The sequence below is a fragment of the Leptodactylus fuscus genome, chromosome 9 (assembly GCF_031893055.1).
Source record: "Leptodactylus fuscus isolate aLepFus1 chromosome 9, aLepFus1.hap2, whole genome shotgun sequence".
NCBI classification, from domain to species: Eukaryota; Metazoa; Chordata; class Amphibia; order Anura; family Leptodactylidae; genus Leptodactylus; species Leptodactylus fuscus.
In genome coordinates, this window is record NC_134273.1 from 61338973 (window position 1) to 61353339 (window position 14367).

Genomic DNA, 14367 nt, shown 5'->3' on the forward strand with positions numbered 1-14367 from the left:
GTGTCTCCCAGCACAGTCTGGTCCTGATGCTCTGCTGTCTTGTTTTGCCTCAAGTCCTCGCCTCGCTGTGACATCGTGTCCTTTTCCTTAGGCCGCTGATTGGCCTCATTGATATAAGGAAATGACACAAGATGTCACAAGTAGTGACGCTCCATGTTCTTCACGGAGACCACTGATTGTCCTCGGCAGTCATGTGCGGTGAAGACTTCCACCAGAAGAAAATAGCGCAGCAACAATACTGGACCGAGTTGGGAGACACCAGTCAGGTGAGTATGGGTTTTGTTTTTTTCACCTCCCCCTGCCTAATATTACAAAAAATAAATAATAATTCTTGGCCTAAGAGCTGGCATCCATCCACTCCACAGTGACAGGTCTGTGCTGGTGATGCTGGGTTCAAACCAGCATTCGGTCTCCATACTTAGGTTTCCGTTTTCTGCGCACGTGTCCTGCTGTGAGCGCCGGTGAGCATTTTATGCTCTCTGTGGCGAAGCCGTTTTTTTAAAACTGGACTCAAAGTCCTGCATGTCCGACTTTGTGTTCGGTTAAAAAAAAAACTGTTTTGCTGAGGAGAGGCAGAAGGCGCTGACGCCCGGACACTTTCCAAACCCCTTCAAATGAATGGGTTTGAAAAATACCTCCAGGTTTCCGTCTCCTGCCCAGTTTTGGGCAGGAAACGGAAACTTGTATAAACGGAGATCGGGCGCAGATGTGAACGAGCCCTAACCAAATTGTAGGGTGTGAGTGTACTCTGTTACCTCTGCCATAGTTATGTGTTCTCTCAGATTTTCTATAATGCTGCCATGTTGGTGTAGTGAGCCAGTCCCCTCCAGCCCCCTTGAAGGCCATTTATAGGTGTAAATTAAAAATTTTTTTTTTAGACTTCTTGCTTTCTTTCCTTTGCAGCCTCATGAAACTCTTCCACTGACCATCACATGGACCCCCTTAGAGGAAGGAGGGATCAGAGAACTGGTCACGTTTCTTCTGAACGATGTAGTAAAGCACCAGGCTGTATTGTTGGGACGTGCAGAGCTTCCAGTGAAGAAAAAGGTAGATGTCTAAGTAAATGTCAGAGCTGCTGTATCTGTTTGTCCAAAATGGTGCAGAATAAAGAAAAAGGCCGTTTCTATGATACTGTGTTGTCTGAACTGGGGCTGTTTGACAGTAACTTGTATGATGTTCTTGGATCACTATCACTTACTGATATGCTGATCGCTTAAGAGACACTGTGGCAAAATCCTTATTTATCAGTCTAATATTGCATTATGAGTACTGGATGGCAATAGTGGCACCCTTTGCTTGCAGTCCTCCTCTAGTCAAAAGAGACCAAACCCCTGTGGAGGTTTCTGTGCATTCTGTCTGACCCCTATAAATGACATGAAAGCTCCTGGCTTATACATGAAAATGGTTTTCTTGGCTAAAATTTCCAACCTATCCTAAAGCATAAGCAGGCAGCTCTAATGCCTGTATGGTGGCTAATCAGAGTCCCTTCAGCGTAACCTCCATCCAAGTCATTACACAGAGAATAGAGCGGTGCTCCTGCTCCATTCGCTTTGTTTCCTAGTGTCCCAATGAATAAGTTAAGTCATAAGTATTTTAGCCGTAAAAGCCTCTTTAGGGTGCTTTCACATGGAGGAAGTTGGAGCTGATTCTGGCGCAGACCCTGCGTCAGAATCGGCACTGAAAACAGTCTTCCGTTTTCCATGCAGAACACATGAAGTCAATGGGAAAAAAGCCTCCCATTGAAGTCAATGGGGGACTTCGTTTTCAGCACTGATTCTCATGCGGGACCCGCACCAGAATCGGCGCCAACTTCCTCCGTCTGAAAGCATCCTAAAGCATATTCCTAGGTCTCTGGTCATCTAGTGGAGGCTACAAGTGTACTGCAGGTAAGGGAAGACATTTTTATACTGAAGTTTTACTTCCAGTTGCATTATTAAAAATGAACATGCTGGAAACCTAATTATTTTTTGTTCTTTGCCTTCCAGAGAAATAGATGGAATACCATAAAAAAGAAATTTGGGTCTCCTGTGCGACCCAAAGCTTCAGATATGAAGACCAAAGTTCATTACTTAAAAAGCGGGAAAACCAAAAACTTCAGTGTTCTACACAAGGGTGGGCATGGTGTATTACAGAGGGCAAGAAGCCCCCTACAGTCTTGTGAAAATCTGTCCAAACCGACCACCAGCCCTTCTCCGGTGAGAGAGTCCAGACGAAGTTTAGAAAATCGACTTCCGGCTGGCTATGTCAGCCCTCTTGCAGACCAGCTCCAGACTTTTACTCCGGGATCCCTAAGGAGGTCCAAAACCTATTCTGTTCTGTGTACTACAGAGTACAGTGAAACCATTGAAGAAGTGACCACCACCTCTACTACCGGTATACAGAGAGATGTGCTTATTGAAGAAGAGTGGACTCTAAGCGAGCGCAGGGTAAATACGGTCTCCATGTCCCCTATCAACAGTGTAAATAGCCAACAGGGTAACTTTATTTGTACCCCCGGTGTAATTCATGAGTATACAGCTTACCATGCATTGTCTCCTTCCGAGTTCTGTAAAACTGAGGTTACAGTGAATCATTCACAGACTTCTTGCTCCTTTCGAGAATCTTCACATGAGACCCTGAGAAGTGTCCTCTCCAGGAGCCAGACGCCTCCGTCAGTCCTACAGACTCCACAAAGAAACATCTTAAGTCCAGACTCCTTTGTAAATGACAGTTACGTGGTGGCGGAGGAGTATCTTACTGCTGCCCCACAAACTCCAATTCTGTCACCAGATCAGTTTGTGAAAGACAACTATCTGTCATGTAAAGCCGAAGACTTGGGGGCATTTTGCTTAAATACACCACCAGGTGTATCTTCTGTTATTCAAGATGAGGTGAAGATGACCCTAGATCAAATATTACCCGAGAAAACCATTGAGGATCTTGAGCCGGCTACCTCCAGGTTAACCTTCTGTGTGAAAAAGCAAAAAGGAGACATTGATCATTTGAGACATGACCGAACTGTTTCCAAGGGTCTTGCAAAGCCACCCATAGTAACTTCAACCGTTGTTAAAGTAAAGGGCGGGGGTGGCGGTGCAAAGCACCTTAGACCTCGGTCTCCACAGGCCGATGATGCAGCTGGGACCATAAATAATGTAAAACCACCCATAATACCAGCCACTGTTACAAAGGTCCTAAAAAGCAGTGGAACGGAACATAGACGTCAGTCTCCACTAAATGCTGATGAAAGTGACACGAAGGACCTCACAAAACTGCCCGTAATATCAGACACCGTTACAAAACCCAAGGATATAATTGTAAACCAATTACTGACCAATGCTGAAACCGACACCAGGGACCCTGCAAAGCCACCCATAGCATCGGCAACTGTTGTAAAAGTCAAGGCAATGGATCGCATTAAAATCCAAGACAAACCCCAGCTGAAGTCTCGCAGAAGACTGAGGAACATTGAATCGGATGGGACTGTTGACTCTCAGGTTGTACTACTTCCAGGTTTGCCTGTGATAAGCGTTTCGGACTCTTTGAGTCTGAGTGCACCAAGTTCCACTAGCAGTTCTGAGTCATCACTGAATGTATCTAAAGCCAAGTCCATCTGTGGTCACAAGAGAAGAAGCGAGGAACTGTCTCGAGATTCTCCTGTGATTTCCAGTGACTCTTTACAGAATGTTGCTACCCAGGCCAAGAAAATGCATGTCTCAAAGCCAGCTCCCGTGAGCAAGCAAGTGCAGTCATCCCGCTCAGGTAAGTCTATACATAACGTATCAGAATACAGTGAAATCTATAGTCATTATGTTTAATGACTAAGAACGTATTAAAAGGTCGCCTGTTTCACCAAGGTGAATTTGTGAGAATCTGCAGACATAGAATGCAAGCAATGATCATAACACAAAAACTCGCTCTAAAACTAGTCCAGCTCTTTACATCATTTAATAGGTGCCCTTGACGGATTCTGGTACGGATTTAATTTTTTTTCTCTAGTTCCCTCCATTCCCAAGCAATCAATGCTGTTCGTTTTGGTGCCTGATATGCTATTTAGTCTCTACGATCAGGAGGGTGGTATCAGGCAGGAGCAGGCAAGGGATGTGATTCTGGGATTCCGACGTAGATTATAATGCCCCTTAGTGGCCATCACACAGTATGATTCCCCTGCAGTGGCATCACATATTAACCTTTTCCCTGCAGTGGCCCCTGCAGACATTGTTATAATGTTGCCCTCACACTATAATGTTCCTCTCCAGGTTGCCTCGTGCAGTATAATGTCACATAGCAGCCTTCCACACAGTATAGTATCCTATAGTGACTGAAATTTTGGGGGTCCATCACTCACATGCTATTACTATACTGTGGGGTCTCTTCAGACCCTAGAGTACAATAAGCAGAGGCCCAGTGGAGGTGAGTAAACATAACAAACAGTGCTATTCACCCCACCCTGGGCTCCTACGCCAGTATTTAGGCCTCTTCATGTGTCATAGATGTCAATAATGATGTCCAAGTGGATTACATCAATGTCATGATGCTGGTGTGACCCCCGTGACTGCTGAGGTCCAATCACAGGCGTTAGCGATCTCTGAAGTCTCTGAGACCAGAAGAGGTTCGAAGACTGATGCCCAGGGGAGGTGACTAACATTGTTTGTTTGCTCCCTTACCCTAGGCCCCCGCTCATTATACTTTAGGATCTGAATAATAAAAGCAGTTCTGTTTCTAATGTGTTAGGGCTAAAGAAAAAAAACAAACTGCTGGGTAAATATCGCAAGACGAATCTTGCAAGGATCGCCCAACAAATACTGTCAGTGCTACCACCTCAGAGACTCTGCAATCTTCCTCATGGAATATGTGGCCCTAGGACTGATCCCAAGAGCCCTCTGCAAGGGAACGGTTTGCCCTATGTTGAAAGCAGCCCTGCCCTCAACCATCACTTATAGGGAGTTAAAAGGGCTCTATCATTGGGAAAAGTCATTTTTAGCTAAGCACATCCTTGCATAGCCTTTAGAAAGGCTATTTCACACATACCTTTTGTATGTAAATCCCCTCAGTAGTTTTTAAATGAGCCCATTTTTATTCATATGCTAATTAGCCTCCAGAAAGTGCTCACAGTCTGGAGTACACAGAAAAGGCCAATTAGCATATGAATAAAAACTGTCTCATTCAAAATCTACTGAGGCAATTTACATACAAAAGGTATGTGTGGAATAGCCTTTGTAAAGGCTATGCAAGGATGTGCTTAGCTAAAAATGACTTCTCCCAATGATAGAGCCCCTTTAATTATGATATTCAAAATGCAACCCAAACCAATTGCCGCAAACAGATAGATATGCCAATCGGCCTATAATTGCAGTGGGGATGGATCTGATTTGGTTACAGACAGCGAGGCTGACAGTGTCATTCACATCTACAGAACTGTCATGTGATGCGATTCCAGAGGGGGACTGGTGCACTTGCAGTCCAAATTACATAAATTAGTTGGAAAAAAAATATTTTTTAAAAATTGCTTTGTTCCATTCAGTGGGCCTGGGATAAAATACGGGGAGCTTTTGGCATGGGTGCCTCCTACTCCTTATTTTTAACACTTGATAAGAATCCTCAATTCCAGGATGAACGGCAATGAGGGGACATTCTTCACTCTTTTGAAAAGCATGTTATTAACAATCTCAGAACTTAAAGGGGTTGTCTTATTATGGACACTAATCCACTGTCCTGTGGTTAGAGGATTAGTGTCCAATTGCTGGTGGCCTGATCACTAGGCTCCTCCCCCTTCCAGCGATCAGGACGACGGGAGTCCAAAAACCATCTCTGATGCTGCTGGGACTGTAATATGTAGTAACACACAATGTGTTTGTCTGTTATCTGTTGTGAAACATTTAGTAAAAGCAATTTGCAAAAAATAAAAAGATCTATCTATGCAAGTATCCATTATATTTTACATTGACACCCAATATTTTTGCTATTTTCCTTTCAATTTAGCGTTGAAAAACACCGGAAAATTCTGCAAGGTCAAACCTGAAACTTCAAAATCCACCTCGGCAAAATCTCATCCGAAAGGTATTCAGCATCGTCATCGATCCATCGCCTTTACTGTGTAGCTCATTTATACTTATTGCGGTTATAATATGTGTAGAACTGTAAAACATTCAAGTCTAATTGGATCTTCCTTGTACGTTTCCGTTGTAGATAACCCGGGGCTGCCGCCATTGCATTCAGCTGTCACTTTTAAGAATACAAAGAGAGTTGTTGCGATTGCTCAGTCAAAACTGACTTTTGTAAAACCACCCAAAACAGGTGAGTGATGTTTCCTCCTGGTGTTTTAGGGTAGCGCACATTCGCTGTGGAGTTGGATAAAAATCCATGAGAGGGAGCGGCTTTTTTCCTATTGGCTTAAAAAATTTTTAAAAAATCAAGCTACAAGAAAAATGTAACCTCCTGTCTGATCTTTGGGGACGGAGACCACCCTTGCTGTGTAAGAGGATGTATATGTACATAAATCTGTTCTTCTTTTACAGTGATTCCTCGACACCCTATGCCATTTGCTGCCAAAAACATGTTTTATGACGAACGATGGATGGCAAAGCAGGAACGTGGCTTTACCTGGTGGCTAAACTTCATTCTCACGCCAGATGACTTTGCTGTGAAAACAGATTCTATGAAAGGTTAGTCACAAAGGAAAATCTTGACATGTAGAGCCCGGGTCACACAGTGTGTTGTGATCACAGCGGGTTAGCTGCCATTAGCTCACTGGTGGGCAACCTGCTGCGATCTACAGAAGCCACATTGTGAGCTACATCTACTCGCACCTTATCCACATTATGGAAATACAAACCTAAGTGCAAAAGTGACTGCGTATTTCAACTTTTTGCAATGCAAAGGTTCAAGGCCTTGGGGTGCCTGAAGAGAAACCTGCAAGTGAAATCTAGAACATACCATTTGATTCGGGGGTCTTTTTTCAACAGTCACTTGGGCCTTGTTGTATCCATTTACAATGTGCTTTCTTTGGGCAGCAGGTTACAGTGCAGAAAGAGCCAAGTAGGTATTTTGTCAAAAAAAAAAAAAAGTCCAGTATAACATTTTATGCATTTTGCTCATTTAATCCCTGCACTTTCTGGATTTGGGAGTTCAGTGGGTGGTCCTACACATGGATTGACAGCTTAAAGGGGTTGTCTGGGATATTTTGAAATCCCTACACTAATCTAAACACCCTTCCCTCTCCTACTTTCTAAATAACATTATTAATAAAAAAAATAAATAAATCTATATTTAACCATATTGCATCATTTTCTGATAATCTATGACGATCCGTTTCCCCATTTCCGGAAACAGTACTACTCCCCTCCCCCATCCACTTCACTCATACTTACCCATCCACGGATTCTTCCAGCGAGACCAGTCCTCCTCCTGTACTGGCAGGGTGCACTCTCTTCTCTTACAAGTGTGCGCACACTGCCCACGATAAAGCACCTCTACTGTGTGTCTACGCATGCGCGGTAGAGGTGATTCGCTGGTGGAAAAGGAGCACGCACAGTACAAGGAGGGACCATCTCTGAGGAAGAAGCTTGGAGAGCAAGTATGTAATATGGGGGTTGGGTTGAATAGGTATGGTAGGACATATAGGATAGGAAGGATAGCTAGACATGGAGGGGGTGTATGGGAGGGGGGTAGTGAGGAAGGAGCGAGGTGAAAGGGGTTAGGAAGTTACATAGCAGGAAGCAGAAGGATGTAAACAAAAGTAGGAGAAACTAGGGGCCCCCAGAAATCACTCAAAACACACTAAAAAGTATATAGGTACATTTATTAACCCATTAATAGCACCAATAGACATTTTTTACCCGGAAAACCCCTTTAAACCCAGAATGAGCAGACATTTAGATTGGCAACAAAACTTTCTCATCAACCTACTCAAATTCTACAATGTAGTATGATGGCCGATGGTTCTGACTGCTCTTAGTGTAACAGGGTCCTCTTAAATTTTTGTTTGTTTTGAGGGGTTTTTTGTGTATAAAGATCTAACGTAGTTTATTTCTTATTAGTGAACGCAGCAGCTTTAATCCTTGGGGCTGAAAACAGTCATAAAGTGAGTGTGCCAAAGGCTCCAACCAAGGAAGAGGTCTCCCTTAAAGCCTACACAGCTCGGTGCAGGTTGAATAAGTTGAGGAGATCGGCCTGCCGCCTCTTTACCTCAGAACCTGTGGTGAGAGCTATACGGAGACTAGAAGTAGAGATCGAAGCTCGTCGTCTTCTTGTAAGGAAAGACAGACACCTGTGGAAAGATATTGGTACAGTGAACGTTTCCATATTTTATGTATTAGTATTTATCTTCAGTTTCTACAATTGAAATGAAATAAAATGGATTAAATTTAGAAATCCATATCAGAAAACCGCAGATGTTTTTTCAGTAGTGAATCTGTTTTCTAGGTGAACGTCAGAAAATCCTGAACTGGCTGCTTTCCTATAATCCATTGTGGCTTCGTATTGGGCTTGAGGTAACGTCTTCAGTATAAAACAGATTGTGTGGGCATGTAGATGGCTCCCTTTGGTAATAGATATTAATCGCACCCCTTGGAAATTTTCCTTGCCTATTTATTTATATATTTTCTCTTTCTGCTCCTCTGAACCCCCTCCCCATGAGTCTGCAGAACTACCTCTATTGATATGGCGTATTCCTAAGTTCCTTTGATCTGGAGAGTGTCCATGCATACATGACCTCCTGATCTGTCAGCTTTCTGATCATTGGGGTGTTCTACCTACTGTAAGCATGAATGTTTCCTTTGGGTAACCCCAATGTGACCATGAGTTTGAGTAATCGCATCCCATGTTTTCATTAAAGCAAATTTTGTAGACCTTTTTATTCATGTTTTTTAGTTTTAATGGTTGTCTGTTCTATTATTTACTTGCCAGACTATATATGGAGAGCTAATTGCATTGGAGAGTAATAGTGATGTCACTGGCCTTGCTTTGTTCATCTTGAATCGCTTACTGTGGAATCCAGATATTGCAGCAGAATACAGACACCCCTCAGTTCCACATCTTTATCGTGATGGTGAGTATCAGGCATAAAAAGACTAGCGTACCGCAGTGGTGGGCAAAATACACTTGATTTTACTGCTCCACAAGTGAACTTGACTGTTCAGTGGCCCAGCAATTAGAAATTTCATAGCAAATAAAATTCTAAGAATTTATTAGATTTGCTACCTAGCTTCTGGAGTTTGTCCCGTCCAGCTTCAATGCCTTACTAAGTTAATGCTTTACTCACGTTAATCTTTTCAGGTCATGAAGAGGCTCTATCAAAGTTTACCTTGAAGAAGTTGTTGCTCTTTGTTTTCTTTCTTGATTATGCCAAGCAGTCCAGACTCATTGATCATGATCCCTGCTTATTCTGTAAAGATTCTGAGTTCAAGGTATGTATATTATAGAATCCCAATATTTAACCCCTTCCTGACATCCGCCATAATAGTACAGCGCTGCCGGGAATGACTTCCCGCAAACCGGCGGCTGCATGTTGCGCACACAGAACCCTGAAGCATAAAATAAAAAATAATTGATTTATGGAACAGAAAATAAAAAATAGATTTTTTTTCCCCCTAAATTGAATTTTATTCTGCACAAATAGCAGCGCATTAAAAAATGTAAAACACCATGGTATTAATGGTGCTATATAAATAAACAATAATAATAACCTGTGTGCGCACCATGCCCTGCGGGTGTCAGCCGTATGTTACGGCTGACAATTGCCCTGTAAAACCCGCGGTCGGAACCGGGTCCGATCGCGGGTGTTAACCCCTGAGATGCCGGCGGTCAAACATGACGTCACATGAAGTATAATGTGTTACGAAAAACAATCTCAAAATCACTTTGGTAAGTTAAAGCATTCCAAAGTTATTGCTACATAAAGTGACACGTCAGTTTTGAAAAATCGAGCTTGGTCAGGAAGTCAAAAAGTGCCATCGGCGGGAAGGGGTTAATATAAAAAAAACCAGTGGGTACATAGTCAAAATGTGAGGCAGATTTTATTTTATTTTTTTTTAACCTTTCTAAATAACTTCTTTTTCCTAGATAGCCCTTAAAAAACAAAAAAAAAACCCAAAACTGGCTGCATAATTGAGGGAGTCTTTAATTTCTTTGGCCATTTAGCATTGATTTGACATATCTAAATATTAGTGGTTATTTCCATTCAATATAGGAAAGAGTGATGTAAATTCCCAACTCTAAACTTGCTGAATATAATAATAAAAATAAATAAAACATATTCCGCAGCGCTGTACAATTTTGTAGGGTTCAAATACAAACAAAAGAATACATTACAAAGAGAGTCATTTCACACAATGGGACTGAGGGCCCTGCTCGCAAGAGCTTACAATCTATGAGGTAGAGGGGGTGACACAAGAGGTAGCAGGGGCGGCATTGTTTATACAGAGGTCAGACAATGTTGTAATAGAGGTCACTGTCATTACACAAACAAAACTTTCTGAAACTACATGATGTGTCTTTAGTTTGTGCTTGAAACTGTAGAAATTGGGAGTTAATCTGATTGTCCGGGGTAGAGCATTCCAGAGAAGTGGTGCAGCTCGGGAGAAGTCTTATATACGAGCGTGGGAAGTTCTGATAATAGAGGATGTAAGTGTTAGGTCATTGAGTGAACGGAGAGCACGGGTTGGAAATGTTGGTACGTTAAGATTTCACTGCACTCACACCAACTTTAGAGGGAATCTACCACTAACACCAGTTGTAAACCACTTCTATGTGGTGATGGGTGGATTTAGTGGAATAGTAAACTTAAATATTTGTGGTGGTGATAGATTCCCCTTTATTTGGACTATTCCAGAGTAACTTAAATATATGTAAGTGATGTAAACATCAGGTCTTTATATAAATAGCGATACTTGCCTCTCACAGATTCCCCGATAATGCTGCCAATGTCCATTTTTATTGGGGGGAAAGAGAACCTTTAACTTCACTAAAAATAACATTACAATAACCTTGTTTTTGTGTAAGATAAGGTCATTTTGCCAAAGACCTACCTGATTGTCTTTTCTTCTTTGCAGACTAGTAAGGATCTCTTGTTGGCTTTCTCTCGTGATTTCTTGAGTGGAGAAGGAGATCTCTCACGCCACCTCAGCTATTTAGGTCTAGCAGTTGGCCATGTCCAGACTCCTCTAGATGAATTTGACTTTGCAGTGACAAACCTGGCTGTGGATCTGCAGTGTGGTGTCCGTCTTGTGTCAGTATAAATCTCTTTTCTGTTATTTATTGCTATGGTCTACTATGAAAACGAGCACAAAGGGTGTCAGTGGGGTCTACCAGACTCTGAGTGTTACTGCTATTTTAGCATTTTGCCTCTCCATCATGCGAGTCCTCTGACAAAGCCGAACAATGGAGAGGCAATACTTGTGTAGACCTAGCGTAGGTGTTATTTAAGCAGCTCAGCCGTTGTCCACATAATCATGTACAGAAAATTATCATTTAAGAATCTATAATCGGGAAATGGATTAGGAAAAATAACATTTCTGCCGCCTTAGTAAAATTAGTAAGTACAGGCATTTTCCATCTAAAGTTGCCGTGTCGCATGTTCCTTGTATGTACTGTGTCATCAGGGTCAGTGGTACATAAAGTAAGCTGACTATGTAGCACCTAATATAACTTCTATTGTGTATACAGTATTTGTGCAGTTTATTTTTTTTCTAATGTGACTTTCTGTGTACAGGAGAACAATGGAACTTCTAACTCAAAATTGGAACTTATCGAAAAAGCTGAGAGTTCCATCAATAAGTCGCTTACAGAAAATGTACAATGTGGAAGTAGCTTTTCAAGTTTTAACAGAGAGAGGGGTGCAGATCAAAGATGAACGTGGTAAGTAGTGAACTGTGTATATAATAGGGATGTAATATAAATGTATATAAGATATGGTGGGGAATATATATCTTTTGTCGGATTGCTAATTTACAGCGGTTTATATCAAAGAACAATAATCCAATTATCTCCCTGGAATTGACTTTGGGGGATTCTTTCTCCTATCAGCAACAAAAAACAGACTCCAACCTTTAGGGTAAGTTCATACGGGTTTTTTGGTCCGGGTCCTGAGGCGGAGGCCACCTCAGATTCCAGGCCAAAAAACGGGTAGCACTGCATCGGCCTCCAGTCGCGCACCACTCCAGATTAGGCCCAATGAATGGGCCTAGTTGGGAGGAGGGAGTGTCTTCAGGCGGACTTGTGAGGTGACTCCGCCTGAAGAATGAGTATCTTGCTTCTTTTCCGGGAGCCGGAAACAACTCCTGAGTGGCTCCCATTGATTTCAGTGGGAGCCGTCTTTTGGCAGATACCACCTCAAAATCCTGACCAAAAAACTGTGTGAGCTTACCCTTAGGGCCTGTCTATTATGTCCCAGAAGTATCAAATTGCAGCTACAGAGGAGGACTGGAATGAGAGAGAATCACCCAGATACAAAGAGGAACATTTGGTCACCCATCTAGAGTTTTCTGACATGGTTGGGTATAGATATGGTATGTTTGGTTGGTTGTTTTTTTTGCCCCAAATATGCTCAATATTGTTGGTTCTGCATCCTGCTTGCCACTTTTTATTATAATGGACAGGGACACCTCACAAATTTCCGATAGCTAACTTGTGTCTCAAAACTGGCATGCGTTTTATACCTGACATCTACAGCAGCCTAAGCATGTGCACTGCCGCTCTTTGTTCTTTATGATGTCCAAGCACATTTCCCCAGAGAATAAGTGGAGTAGCAGTATGCATCATCTGCCTTCCACTCCATCACAGCAAAAGAACTGGAGCCCTGTTCTTGGAATTGGGGTTTCTGATACCTGACCTCTTGTTATTGATAGGAAATAACTTGATATCTAATTACAATCTATTTAATACACCCCCCCTTCCTACTGTCATGTAGTGCTGGTTCTCTGTGCATAAATGAACGAGAGTTAAGAAGCAGAATCCCATCTTTTCAATGTTCTGTCTATGGCAGACTTCATAGCAGGTCTGCCCTATAGCTGTAGCACAACTGAGTGTTAGAGACTGGATCATGAAAAGGGGAGACTGCTAAGAAATGCAGAAGACATTAATGACCAGAAATAGTGTTGCTCATCATGTACACGTATAGCAGCACACTTTAAGGAGGACTTATCACTCCCTCCATAAACTCCAACTCTTTACACCCTGCAATATTTTCTACGCAGCTGATTCCAGTGCAGTTGTAATTTTTTTTTCTAGCCCCCCCCCCCCCCATTTCTGAGCTATCAGTACTGTCAGTTTCAGTTCTTGATATCCTAATTGGGCTCTAGGTGGGGCTAGAGAGAGAATTGCAACTGTAGAATGGAGAATATTTAAGAATGCAAAGAATTGGAGGTGGTGAAAGCTTCTCTTTAACCCCTTCCCGCCGATGGCATTTTTTGATTTTCGTTTTTCGTTTTTGACTCCCCTCCTTCTAAACCCCATAACTTTTTTATTTCTCCGCTCCCAGAGTCATATGAGGTCTTAATTTTTGCGGGACAATTTTTTCTTCATGATGCCACCATTAATTATTCTATATAATGTACTGGGAAGCAGGAAAAAAATTCAGAATGGGGTGGATTTGAAGAAAAAATGCATTTCTGCGACTTTCTTACGGGCTTTGGTTTTACGGCCTTCACTGTGCAGCCAAAATGACATGTCCCCTATATTCTGTGTTTCGGTACGGTCCCAGGGATACCAAATTTATATGGTTTTATTTACATTTTGACCCCTAAAAAAAATTCCAAAACGGTGTTAACATTTTTTTTTTCTAAAAGTCGCCATATTCCGACAGCCGTAACTTTTTTATACATAGGTGTACGGGGATGCATAGGGCGTCTTTTTTTGCGGGGCCGGGTGTACTTTTTAGTTCTACCATTTTCGGGAAATGTTATTGCTTTGATCACTTTTTATTCAAATTTTTATCAGAATTAAAACAGTGAAAAAACGGCGGTTTGGCACTTTTGACTATTTTTCCTGCTACGGCGTTTACCGAACAGGAAAAATATTTTTATAGATTTGTAGAGCGGGCGATTTCAGACGCGGGGATACCTAACATGTATATGTTTCACAGTTTTTAACTACTTTTATATGTGTTCTAGGGAAAGGGGGGTGATTTGAACTTTTAATACTTTTTATATTTTTTTATATTTTTTTTTTTTACTTTTTTTTTTTATATTTTATTTGCATTTATTAGACCCCCTAGGGGTGTTGAACCCCAGGGGGTCTGATCACTAATGCAATGCATTACAATGCTAATACATTGCAATGCATTGCAAAAAAGCATCATCTCTTTTGCAGGCTGCATACACCAGCCTGCAAAAGAGAGAATTTGCAGACCGGCTGGGAGCCTTTAACAAGGCTCCCGGCTGTCATGGCAACGGG

At 42.1% G+C, this 14367-nt stretch overlaps 1 protein-coding gene across 1 annotated transcript in view; it reads left to right on the forward strand.

Moving 5' to 3' along the window:
- ASPM (assembly factor for spindle microtubules) overlaps window positions 1–14367 on the forward strand; it is a 35756-nt gene that overhangs the window by 1548 nt on the left and 19841 nt on the right. The window contains exons 2-12 of the mRNA XM_075287404.1: window positions 904–1047; window positions 1986–3738; window positions 5959–6036; window positions 6166–6273; window positions 6495–6641; window positions 8016–8261; window positions 8401–8468; window positions 8884–9025; window positions 9253–9383; window positions 11028–11203; window positions 11687–11832. Coding sequence (XP_075143505.1) covers window positions 904–1047; window positions 1986–3738; window positions 5959–6036; window positions 6166–6273; window positions 6495–6641; window positions 8016–8261; window positions 8401–8468; window positions 8884–9025; window positions 9253–9383; window positions 11028–11203; window positions 11687–11832 — 3139 coding nt within the window. The remainder of the gene's footprint in view (window positions 1–903; window positions 1048–1985; window positions 3739–5958; window positions 6037–6165; window positions 6274–6494; window positions 6642–8015; window positions 8262–8400; window positions 8469–8883; window positions 9026–9252; window positions 9384–11027; window positions 11204–11686; window positions 11833–14367) is intronic.